The 13,714-nt window shown below is 37.4% G+C and overlaps 1 protein-coding gene across 1 annotated transcript; it reads left to right on the top strand.

Moving 5' to 3' along the window:
* The first annotated feature begins 2,254 nt into the window (after window positions 1-2,254).
* LOC126828332 (putative ankyrin repeat protein RF_0381) lies at window positions 2,255-7,731 on the top strand. Its single transcript, XM_050558028.2, has 2 exons — window positions 2,255-2,465; window positions 3,843-7,731. Exons 1-2 carry the CDS (start codon window positions 2,389-2,391, stop codon window positions 6,376-6,378), a joined length of 2,613 nt encoding a protein of 870 aa, XP_050413985.2. The 5' UTR covers window positions 2,255-2,388; the 3' UTR covers window positions 6,379-7,731.
* The last annotated feature ends 5,983 nt before the right edge of the window (window positions 7,732-13,714 follow it).

Genomic DNA, 13,714 nt, shown 5'->3' with positions numbered 1-13,714 from the left:
CTCTTGATCCCGGTGTTGGTGGGGAAAGGCCCTCGGGATTTTGCAGTGTGATTTCCGTTTGTCAGTGGTGCACGACTATATCATTAATAAGCTATAGGGCTTTTCTACATCAGGCAGAATGTCTTCATTCCTTCCAGACATGAATAGAATTGTGTTTCCCCGGTATAAACTAGGTCGGTGCTAAAGTGGTGCACTTTAGAGCACAAAGTCAAGTGACACGGCTTCGACCCGATGTTTAATGGTCAAGGGGCATTTGATGTGTTTCAACCATCGGGATGTGACTGGATGAATACCCCCATACCCCCTGATTATAACCGATCTCTCTCTCTCTCTCTCTCTCTCTCTCTCTCTCTCTTGTTTAATGATCAAGGGGCATCTGTTGTGTTCCACCCATCGAGATGTGACTGGATGAATACCCCCTGATTATAACCGATATATATGTTACTCACTGTCTAACGATGTTCTTTGTTTGTTTTGTTTGTTTTAACTGAATGGGAGATATCTCTTTACGGGATATTGCTCAATTCGATATTGCTCAAGGACAATACTACGGAAGCATAATATTGCCACAATGATAGTTCTATACCTGTATATTATTGGTATATTAACGATTTGTGACGTTGAAATTCAAACTCGCAGCAATAATTATAGCTAAGTAAACGCCCCAAATACTTATAACGAAATGAAACAATGTTGTGAACGAACTTTATTTCAGAAGCCGAAGACAAAAAGTTTGCTATCGAAAATGTAAAATCAAAAGTCGAAAGAAATGTCACAGAATATATATGTGCCCGGAATGGCGTATGTAGGATTTTAGAAAGGGGATAGGAGAGACAAAAACTTTTTAAAGACACGTGTCATGTTAACTCCCTACTCGCCGCTCATCAATCTTAACAACGACTCTGCATGGAATAAACAAATTGCATACACATATATAGGGTGACCCATGTACTCTACAGAAATAAAGTCCACCGCTGATAGTTCGAGACTACCACTGAAGCGTGCACATTCGCCGTGCCGAGACTAACTTTCTGACAGTATGATACTATAAATAGCCACGGCACGTGCAGTTCTTTACAAATCTATCAACTATTACAGCCGTAAAAAATTTATTGTTGACGATTTTGAATAGCAGTGAAATTAAGCTTCTTGGTTATTACAGCAGATTTAGAAATTACGTTCGTTTCATTTTTTAAATCGCTTTATCATTAACTGTACCGTTAAGAGCGGCATCTTTTGGTTTAGTACAAATAATATCTCTGAATCACTCGGGTTAGACAGGAACATGATACCAGCAGTAGTTTCATTTTATTTTTACAAGGTTCTTAAAACGATTGTTGAGCTACCTAACGTGCTTATTTCTAAATTCAATTTCTTGTTCTAGTTTTCTGTTATGTTTCGTAAAAAAGTAGTCTTGATTATCCCGACCTGTCAATCAGACGTGGAATGGTCGATAGACTGGTTAAGCTAGACTTATTTCAAAACAAGGGCACGTAACCTATCTTTTACTCAAAAGTGTCTGGATGTTATGGACGACACTTGGAACCAGTTTTCAGTCTATTATTTATAGATGATTATATGGTCATAGCTTATTAAGTACAACATGATCGTTTATTTAGTGACTATAATTGTGTGAAACTGATTTGAGGCTTGGCATATATATAAATATTGTGGCGTTATTGTCGAGATATATGGAGATATATGGAGATATTTATTTATGGTGGGTCACCCTAACATATAACACGTCGTAATGCCGCTTAAATCGTTGAGCAAAGAATTTCTTCGGGCTGAAAAAATCCAAAAGGGCGCTAAATGTATTACTTATACACATTTCACCACAAATAATATTATGACAATAATGTTTCCTATATTTAATAATCGGAAAAAACAAGTTGAAAATGTGTTATATAAATGAATTGAATTAATAGCCGTCTATATTCATCTTATCTAATGCTTTTTGTCTAAATCTACTAATCCGAACTAACAAATGGATTAAATTAATAAAAACTTATACCTTTAAATTTATAGGCCACATTTCTGTTCAAAGTTAATTTTACAAATAATGGTTATATTTTTAAATGCAAAATAAACCTACGCGTGTTGTTTTTGTTTTTTGTTGGGGTTTTTTTTTGGGGGGGGGGTGTTATTAAATTTATTGCGATACTGGGTTTCCGTACTTGTTATTAATTTAAGTCGGGCCAATGTGACCTACTCCCATGACAGGTATTGAAATGATCATGTGTACAGAGAAATGAAGTGAAGTATAGTATACTATAGTATAAAGTATTGTACAGTTTATAGAAGATTATATGTGCGACATATGATAATGCTACAGGTATTTAAATAACCAGGTAGAAGGAAAGCTGTATTTTGAAGTAAAGTATACAGATGTCTAAAGGGGATACAAGACACTTTCCCCAATCTTTAGTTACTATGGCGTTATCATTTAGAGATTTTAGAGACAGGTACGTACATAGCGACTAAAAGTACATATATTTAACTATTCAAAATAACCATAAACTCGACTAATTAGCAAAATACTAAGCGTCAATCTACTTGGAATAAGGGTTTTTTCTCGAGGGTACTTTATAATCACTAACAAATGTGTGTAACTCTTTAATCGAAAGGGAGTCACGGTGGTCAAGTGGGTAAGACGCTAGCTTGCTAGCCTGGAGGTCGGATGTTCGATCCCTGCATTGGCCGAGAAAGTTCATCGGGATTGTCAAGACGTGGTTTCCCCTTGTCAGTGATGCAGGACGGAGGGCCTGATAAGGACAGTCGTCTAGTCCTTCTGATGGGACGAAAAACCGAGGTCCCGTGTATACATTGGCATGCATTGAAAAGATCCCTTGGCAGTTGGAATTTGATATAAGAGTAGGCCATAGTGCCGCTGCGCGAGCAAAATTTCCCTCATAGCTCACTGTATGGCGTATGCCCGTCTTCGTTAGCCCAGTCGGGGCAGAACAGTAGGACGTTAAACCCCATTTCATTTCATTTTCTTTAACTGAAGGTTAAAACTCATATGCCAGCGCTGCCTTGGTACATTTCTCATAAGCTTTACACATTATCTAATTTAAACATACTCGATATAGTTAAATTTGAAGTACCCGGAAAACCCCCACTAGGTTGGAACGGCGACCCTTCTCCTTGTCACGTACAAGCGGGGAATCGGAACCACGCCACTTGACTCAATGACAGACCTTATGATTTAAAGGGCACGTGCCATACAATTCTGCCACCAAACCTCACGATTTAAAGTGCACGCGTCAACCCATTGGGCTACCAACATCCCACTTTTATTTGACTTATGAGTATTTTGATTGAGGTTTTGAGTGTCTGTTCGTTTATTTATATTGCTCCCGTCTTTCCAAACGATCAAACCCGTGGAATAAAATTCAAATATAACCTCTCAAATTTTATATATTAAACATACATTACGCAAGAGCTAAATCTGTCTATTGCAGGTCCATCTTTAGGCCAAAAAATTATATCTAAATTATTTATTATACATTAATTAACCTATCCAGACTATAATCAACCCATGATGGCATCGCTAGCCTTTGACTTTAGTGGATTATGAGCCGATTTACTGCATAACTTTCCTTCACGATTTAATGATTAAATGGATAATCGAGACTATGCTGTTTTTAGTAATGATGATCGAGGCTAGGCGGAAATTTCAATCGCTTAATTCTCGGTTCATAGTGGATCAATTTGAATGAAATTTTCAGCAAATTGCCTTTACATTATCTAGATTTTAACTATTATAGTGACAACTGCCAACTCGTTATCTAATCTCCCATAATGTATCTTTAATAAAGCTTTTTTATTATTTATTGCAGAATTGAAGTCGTTGTTTCTAAAAACGACCTGAAAGCTGTTGAGGACATTATAAACAATCCAATATCATTGAATGATTACGAAAGCCAGTGTTATTATTATTGCAGAGTTAATCATTGTGTTGAGGCTCTAAAAAAGAAAGACATCGCTCTTCTGAAGCTGCTTCTACCACTGAGGTACATCATCATCGATGGTAAATTAGACGAACTCATCAGCATCAAGTTAATAAGCACGGCAATCAAATCAGATTTTGCGGAGGGTGTGGAATTTCTACATTCCCAGGGATTAATTCTGGAAGTTGGGAAACCGGTAACCAAATGTTGCTCTACTTACTACAATTATAACAAGATGCACGAAAGTTGGAGTGCTCTGGTGGAGAGTGTAGAAGATGGGAGCTGCAACGTGTTGAGATATTGTCTCTCGGTCCCGAATCTCGACAAGGATCCCGATCCCGATCTGACTCTGATAATGAGGGCGTGTCAGGGAGACAACATACGGGTTCTAAATATCTTATTAGATAGCGAATTAAAACAAACGGTGAATCGACAAACGAGTATGACATACCATACTGCTTTACATATGTGCATACAAGGGGAAGCAACCACTGATAAACAGGCCTTTATAAAAGCTTTGGTTGAAGCAGGAGCACACGTGAATGCACCTTCAGTAAATCCATCTTTGATTCCTATGTTTATGGCGGTTGAAGCAGGTTTGACCAAAAGTCTGATTTTCCTCGTGGAAAACGGTGCTGATATAAATGTAACTGATAAAGAAGGAAATGGGGTGCTTCATTATCTGGCGGAAAATCTCAACAACACAGACCACATCGAGCAGTGTGTTGATATTTTCAAAGACCACATCGATGACCGCAATCAGCAACAAGAAACGCCTCTACATCTAGCAGCTCGCAAAGGAAATTTACTTATGACTAAATCTTTAATAAGTCTCAAATGTGACATAAATAAAAGGGGCGGAAACGAACTAAGGTCGCCATTATTAGTCGCATTAATGGAATCAGAGTGTGAGATCGCTAAAACATTAATCTTGGCCGGATCTGACGTCGGTCTTGCGGATAAAGATGGTGTCACGCCCATAATGAAATCATGTACTCTAAGACATGTTGGTCTATTTAAACTTTTGGTTGAACATGGGGCCGATATAAATGCCACAGACAATAACGGAAATGCAATCTTTGAACATTGTTTTAGCGAGTCCGCTATTCCCAGGGTGGAATCTTCATGTGCGGAATTTCTAGACGTCCTGTTGTCGATAAAACGTAACATATTGCTCAACCCGTCCGTGATTATAAAAGCCATTAAGATGCAAGACGTCCGCGCTTTAAAACTGTTACTACTTCATTGTTGCGACATAAATAAAATCAGCGAAAATGGAGAAACCCTCCTGATAGTAGCGTGTGGCGTTGATGATGTACATGTGGTACAGCTCCTAATACAAAGCGGATGTGACGTCAACGGTACAAACTCCCATGGCGAAACCGCTTTACACAAGGCAGCTGCCATTCAACGATTATTTGGAGCCGAGAAAATAAGCGAAGTCATAAAACTTTTACTACAACATGGAGCTGATGTAAATGTAAGGGATAACAACGGTAAGGCAGTTATTATGCTTGTAACTGAGACTGGCAACACAGATTTATTCCATGCATTTTTAAAAGAAGGCGCGGATGTTAATTCACAAGACAATGAGGGCAAAACGGCATTGATGATTGCATTAGAAAAGAACCGCGACGCTTTGTCAAGGGCGTTGATTGAAAACATGGCGAATGTGAATTTGTTTGATAAGAGTGGCAGAACAGCTTTAATGATTGCAGCAGAGAAAAACAACAAATCTCTTATTGAAGAGTTGATCACTGCTGGGGCTGATGTTAATTCTGTTGACAATAACGGAAGATCGGCTTTGCACTATATTGCGATTAAGGGTACAAATCGTTCATGGATCAACTGTTTCAAATTACTCTTAATGCACGGAAGTAACGCATCCCTGGACGTTCCAAGACAAAATGGAGAAAAAATACTTTATAATCTTCTGGCGGTTGATGAAGTGGATTTAAATTGGTTTATGTTAATTGAGAATTGTAGTTTGAAGGTTCTACCGGTCCGATCCTCAAATTCTTATTTACAATACCACACTGAGCCTCTTAATCTGGCTAAAATATTATACCAGAGTGGCTGTAATGCAGTAATCGCTGGATTCACCCTGATCTTAGATCCCAATGGCGGTAAAGAATTATCAAATCAGTTTTCTCTGTTTCGAAGAGATATGAGTTTGAAGTCAATCTGTAGACGCCAAATAAGGTTGTGTATAGGAGCCGGTCTGGGATTTAAATTATCCCTGACTAGCCTGTCTTGTCCCCTTAAAGAATTTGTTCTCATGAAAGATGTAATTGATGAAGGGTACTTCAAACTGAAATTAAAGGAGAGCGATGACAAGTCCCTTACCTTCAGTAATTTCCTATCTGACTTTAATTTCAACAAACCACTCAACTTGGACAATCCCTTTGCTTTTAAGTTCAAGTAAGAGTCTTGATAATCTTATCCCTAACCCTGAAACGTCATTGGTTCAAAGCCTTGATTTTCGATTATCACGTCAGAATTGGGATCGAGGGCTTTATATATCAAACGAATACATGTATACAGATAGCAATGTGGGGCTGCTTCTCCCTTTGATTTGATTATGACAAGACAGCCAATGTTTTAACCCCATGTTCTTTAAAGTGACTTTGTAATGTACAAGAACTTTCCTTTTATGTTTTTACCTTTTCGTATTACTCCTTCATAAGTAATGACTTGGGGACATAGATTTGTTTTACTTGACAATTACTTGAATCACTAACCCAGGCAGTGGTGTGCAAAGGTTTGCGGCTCAATCCTTGATTGTATGCCTCCAACACTCAAGTATATTATTGAAAATTTAGAACGGAAGAACTCCATGTCAGTGGTGCAGGATCGAGGGCCTGGCAAGGACAACGTATAGTAGTTCAGATGGGACGAAAAACTGAGATTTCGTGTACACATTGGAATGCGCGTAAAAGATCCCTTGACAGTTGGAATTCGATATTTATAGTCTTTAGATGCCTAAATAGTTGAGACTAATAAAAGCTATATTTAGATTTAAGTCACTGTATTTATATATAGTGAGGGAATAGATATTTGGTAACTGTATGAATAGTAAGTTGACGGATTCTTTCTATATATGTTTTATAATAATATTGCTATCAGCCATATAGTATTTTTAATTTTATAATTTAATAGAAACCCATGTCTTGTTATTTAGCATACTATTAGTGAGTTTATATCCCTATTATATAATCTATTTTTTTGAAAATGTACCATAATACATTGTCTAATATTATTGAGTATTATTATCTCCCTTTACTTAAAGAGCTGAATTTGAATGTATAGCATGCAATTATAATTTATATGCATATCCTATGACTTATTTAACGTAATTGAAATATACTTTTGTATGTCAGTTAAATAATGTTGGATTTATATTGTTGACAATGTATACTTTGTTTACTTAAGGCACGTATAGTTCATAATTTTGCATGAGCTGTGGGAATGAATTCTCAGAATCGATGCTATCCTGTCGAGACGGCCAGGCGAACGTGTTCTCCCGCACTAGTAGCCTTAGTCAGTTGTTCTCACTGGGATATCCGTCTCCACCTAAACTTATAGTTCTTGAGAAATTCTCTTTGAGCGCACGGTCGTTAGATGCTTGCATCTAATGAAAGATACAGTCTTTAACTGCTTGTAGTTAATGAATAGTATAACTTTAAGCTATTACACAGGACAGATCACAGAACAACTTGAACTGGGACAGTTCGCCTCTTTATAAATAGTGTAAGAGTTTTCCCAGTCCATTAAAACTAACCTGTATATATGTTATTAATGCAAAATAAAACTTTATAGTTTTATACAGCTTTGTTCAGTTTGTTCAAAGCGAGAGAGCCGAACATAGCACAACTACTTTTTAGCTCGTCCACCCTCTCCCCTGAAGAGGCTCTACTTTAAAGGCTTATGATCGGCTAATTGATCACTGGTGGCAGAGAAATTACCGGGGTGTGGGTCCTGAGCAACAATTGCAGCAGAATTCCCCACAATACCAAACCGCTACACCATTTCGTGGCGAAAAAGAAAAAGAAGCACGCCACATCAGGAGCATAATAGTAGGACGTTAAACACCATTTCATTTTATTTTAGAATGGAAGCTATTTTAAATGTGTAAAAACAGTTGAAATATATTTTGCAATCCAATCAATTAGCACATCTTGTACAATTTCAACTTAATTTTTAATTTCACTATTTGACTGTACCACCCACCCTCCTCTGAAATGGATGCCCATTTGCCGTTTTCCCTGCACACCACTCAATCCGGGCTGTGCCGAAAGCCCATGTTCTAGGTCCGCTTTCCATTTAAGCTTTTTCGCGCGCTTTTTCGCCAACGAAAAAGTCGGTCTACTGCCAATTTAATGGGACCGTATCCATGAGCGACTTTTTCGTACTTTTTTAGCGTACAAACAAACGGGGGTTCAATTCCATTGTCGATGGATATTCTGCGATATCACTTTGGGCGTTAAATAAAGCTATTTCACACACACACACGCATTATGTCAATCTACGGCTCTTGTTGCGCGTAGGGGTCTGTATCAATGATAGAAAGTCGGAGAAAACCCAACGAGGTTGAGCAGGCTACCATACTGTTAACCATGCCACTTAACTCAATTACAGACCTTAAGATCCAAAGCGTACCCGTAAGACCAATATAACTTCCACCCCATGGCAAAATCACATAAGGTCGTAAACAGCAATAAGTATGTATCTTTGGTTATAGGTAGAGAGTAGAAAAAGGTCGTAAGTGACTTTTCCGAGTTACCACACTTGATAACTGAAAACTTTATATTGCATTTCTAGCTATTCCCAATCATAACATACTGTACAAAATATTAGAAAAAACAATAAATAAACAATTTTACAGGACCATTTTCAAACCTTTAAACTCGATTTTCTCGAAAAGTGAAAAATGTCACTTACGACCTTTTCCCTCTCAGGTATTTATATATAGTGAGGGAATAGATATTTGGTAACTGTATGAATAGTAAGTTGACGGATTCTTTCTATATATGTTTTATAATAATATTGCTATCTGCTATATAGTATTTTTAATTTTATAATTTAATAGAAACCCATGTCTTGTTATTTAGCATACTATTAGTGAGTTTATATCACTATTATATAATCTATTTTGTTGAAAATGTACCATAATACATTGTCTAATATTATTGAGTATTATTATCTTCCTTTACTTAAAGAGCTGAATTTGAATGTAAAGCATGCAATTATAATTTATATGCATATCCTATGACTTATTTAACGTAATTGAAATATACTTTTGTATGTCAGTTAAATAATGTTGAATTTATATTGTTGACAATGTATACTTTGTTTACTTAAGGCACGTATAGTTCATAATTTTGCATGAGCTGGGAATGAATTCTCAGAATCGATACTATCCTGTCGAGACGGCCAGGCGAACGTGTTCTCCCGCACTAGTAGCCTTAGTCAGTTGTTCTCACTGGGATATCCGTCTCCACCTAAACTTATAGTTCTTGAGAAATTCTCTTTGAGCGCACGGTCGTTAGATGCTTGCATCTAATGAAAGATACAGTCTTTAACTGCTTGTAGTTAATGAATAGTATAACTTTAAGCTATTACACAGGACAGATCACAGAACAACTTGAACTGGGACAGTTCGCCTCTTTATAAATAGTGTAAGAGTTTTCCCAGTCCATTAAAACTTACCTGTATATATGTTATTAATGCTTAATAAAACTTTATAGTTTTATACAGTTTTGTTCAGTTTGTTCGAAGCGAGAGAGCCGAACATAGCACAACTACTTTTTAGCTCGTCCACCCTCTCCCCTGAAGAGGCTCTACTTTAAAGGCTTATGATCGGCTAATTGATCACTGGTGGCAGAGAAATTACCGGGGTGTGGGTCCTGAGCAACAATTGCAGCAGAATTCCCCACAATACCAAACAGCTACACCATTTCGTGGCGAAAAAGAAAAAGAAGCACGCCACATCAGGAGCATAATAGTAGGACGTTAAACACCATTTCATTTTATTTTAGAATGGAAGCTATTTTAAATGTGTAAAAACAGTTGAAATATATTTTGCAATCCAATCAATTAGCACATCTTGTACAATTTCAACTTAATTTTTAATTTCACTATTTGACTGTACCACCCACCCTCCTCTGAAATGGATGCCCATTTGCCGTTTTCCCTGCACACCACTCAATCCGGGCTGTGCCGAAAGCCCATGTTCTAGGTCCGCTTTCCATTTAAGCTTTTTCGCGCGCTTTTTCGCGCGCTTTTTCGCCAACGAAAAAGTCGGTCTACTGCCAATTTAATGGGACCGTATCCATGAGCGACTTTTTCGTACTTTTTTAGCGTACAAACAAACGGTGGTTCAATTCCATTGTCGATGGATATTCTGCGATATCACTTTGGGCGTTAAATAAAGCTATTTCACACACACACACACGTTATGTCAATCTACGGCTCTTGTTGCTGCAAATTCAACTTGGAAATGGCCGATTATCGAGTTACTATAAAATGGCGCTGACTGAACGTTAACAATGTCTGACTCCATAATGAACAGAGAAATCATCACTTATCACGTCATTTACATGGAATTCCCCAAACTTTTCAACGATGTTTCTGTGCACATGGAAATACAAAAGATGGAGCGCAGAAACGGGTACATAGAAAGCGGGCCCTACTGACACCAATCTAAATCGAATAAAAAACGGTTCCATCTAATACAATTTAACCATACTACACTTTGTATAACGAAGCAAGAATCCCAAACACAAAATATACACCAGCCATACGTTGGGTTAACGGTCCAACTAGCTTGTGTTAGCGTGATTCATGCACAGAACAAAAATCCATTAAACGAGCTATATTTGGCGCTTATTTTAACAAATATGATAAGACTTACCATTAAAATCATCATTCATGACAGACAGACGCACAGCACGAATATTTGACGAGACAAACATGAATATGGACGAACATTTAGACAAAGTATGTACATTAGGGCGTTTCATATTTGAACTTTTTTTCGCGATTGAACTCTACCATGTGCCATGCGTTTCCAATTGGGTCCAAACTCATCACCAGCGAATATTATAATTTTCCCACCAAAAATGGCGGGCCGCCGCCATTTCGAATTTTTCGCCAAATGTGAAATATATTTCAGAATTTTAGCATAAAAACTTAGGAGGGTTGCCTTTTGGCATTTTTTAGAAAAAAGTCTTTTTCTGTAGAATTTGTTAAGACCACGGTGATTAAACTCCACCAAAACGTCATAAACTAATGTATCTACACAAATGGAGATAAATAAAGAACTAAATTAGTTATACGGGTTGTCCTCGATGAATATTTGATCATACACGAGAGACAGAAACCATTCAAATAGTCACAAAATTCATTTAATAATCCAGACGAGCCAAAGTGTGTTTCATATAGTCAGAAAATTTGGTGTGATGTATTTCGACTGACTGTAGCAAGGCCTGTAACTGTTCTTCATCGCCAATCTCGAATCGTCTTGATTCCCCGTTCTGCAAGATCATTTGTCACACGAGTGTTTTCCACAAAGCTTAGAAATTTTTTAAATTTAAAAAATATTCCTATTCGCTACATGGTACCTGCATCTATTGTGATTCGGTGAGGCCAAGAGGATTAAAGACAAACCATCAGTCGTTAGATATAAGCTCGGTATAATCTGTGTCATTGTATATTTCTGGAAAGTTCTCCCTGCATCCATTCCTGTGGTTCGGTGAGGCCAAGAGGATTAAAACAAGTCGTGAGACGTTAGATATAAGCTCAGAAAAATCTGTTTCATTGTCTATTTCTTGAATTTTGGGTTATCCTGGATTGAGCTGAGGCCTAGGTGTTGAAAACTGGTAGTTTTTTGCTTATGTGACAAAGGACTGTCTGGTAAAGTCTGTGGACCCATGGCTATAAAACTGTTTTCAACACCTAGACCTCATTTCAAACCAGGAAGATCCAAAATTCAAGAAATAGACAATAAACAGATTGTTCTGAGCTTATATCTAACGACTCATGGCTTGTCTTTAATCCTCTTGGCCTCACCGAATCACAGGAATGGATGCAGGTACCATGTAGCGAATAGGACAAATTTTTTAATTTAGAAAATTTCTAAGCTTTGTGGAAAACACTCCTGTGACAAATGATCCAGAACGGGGAATCAGGACGATTCAAGACTTCATTGACAAGACTGGCGATGAAGAACAGTTACAGGCCTTGCTACAGTCAGTCGAAATGCATCACACCAAATTTCCTGACTATATGAAACACACTTTGGCTCGTCTGGATTATTAAATGACTTTTGTGATTATTTGAATGGTTTCTGTCACTCTTGTATGATAAAATATTCATCGAGGACAACCCGTATAACTAATTTAGTTCTTTATTAATCTCCATTTGTGTAGATAGGTTTGTTTATGACATTTTGGTGGAGTTTAATCATCAAGGTCTTAAAAAATTCTACAGGAAAAGACTTTTTTCTAAAAAATGCCAAATTGCAAACCTCCTGAATTTTGATGCTAAAATTCTGAAATAAATCGCAGAACATCTCTGTGCCTTTTCGATGCATTGTGCCACGTTTTGTCTTTCTGCTGTAACGGGAAGTATTTTTTCCGACTTTTTCAAAAATTTCACATTGATCATTTTTGGTGAAAAATTCAAAATGGCGGCGGCCCGCCATTTTTGGTAGGAAAATTATAATATTCGCTGGTGATGAGTTTGGACCCAATTGAAAACGCATGGCACATGGTAGAGTTCAATCGCGAAAAAAAGTTCAAATATGAAACACCCTAATGTACATATATATATTTAAATGTGTCGTTTCTGTCGGTTTGGTCGATTTTTCCGGTTGAATGGCAGGGCGGTGCGACTTTTCCTTGGGGCTTGTTGGTGAGTGTAGGGCCTGGTCCAATCTTCCTTCCATTTCTTCTTCTAGTCCGGTATGGTAGCAGATTTCATCTTTACTTCTGTTTGTTCGTTCCTTTTGTTATTGGTTCTCCGAAGAAAGAATCCAGCACCTGAAAAGAAAAAGGAGAGAAAAGGGAGTATCTGGTCTTAACAGTGGTTTTGTTACATCTAGTAAGGCTTCCCAGGGGGTGGGGGGAGCTGCTGTTAAAATAGGTCAGTTTATATAGTAGAACAAATATTTGAGGCTGTGAGCCACTCTACTTGGGTGTGGCATAGACTGGAAAACCTGGCCTACACAACCTGCATTGTCCAGGCTGTTTTTGAGCATTTAAAGAAGTCAATTATGTCTTATGCATTACAATACTGCTATTGTTTGTATAGCCTATTGTGTCAATACGCTGTCTTTCAAAACGGGTTTTAAATACATACTCATTTCTATAAAATCATATCTACCTGACAACAATAGCCGTTTCTTGTGTTATCATATCGTCAATAGCGATTTAACACCATTAACTAAAGTCACTGGGTGTTAAAATGGCTTCCAACTGTATATAAAAAGTTTTTCTTTTAATAAATATTATCTATTGTCTTCTGTACATATATATAAAAACCTAATTATCCTCTTTTTCACTAATCACATTGTAAATTATTGCACCTTGTATACATAACATGTTATTGTCTACGATATCACCTCGGTGGAAGCGGACGTAAAATACAACTAACCAACAACAACAACATAAATATTAATTTGTTATGAAGTCATATCTACCTCACACCAATAGTCGTTGTTTATATGGGTCTCTGTGTTGGCATGTCGCCAATAGAGATTT

Source organism: Patella vulgata, chromosome 1, assembly GCF_932274485.2.
Source record: "Patella vulgata chromosome 1, xgPatVulg1.2, whole genome shotgun sequence".
Classification (NCBI taxonomy): domain Eukaryota; kingdom Metazoa; phylum Mollusca; class Gastropoda; family Patellidae; genus Patella; species Patella vulgata.
This window is presented reverse-complemented; position numbering and strand designations above follow the sequence as displayed.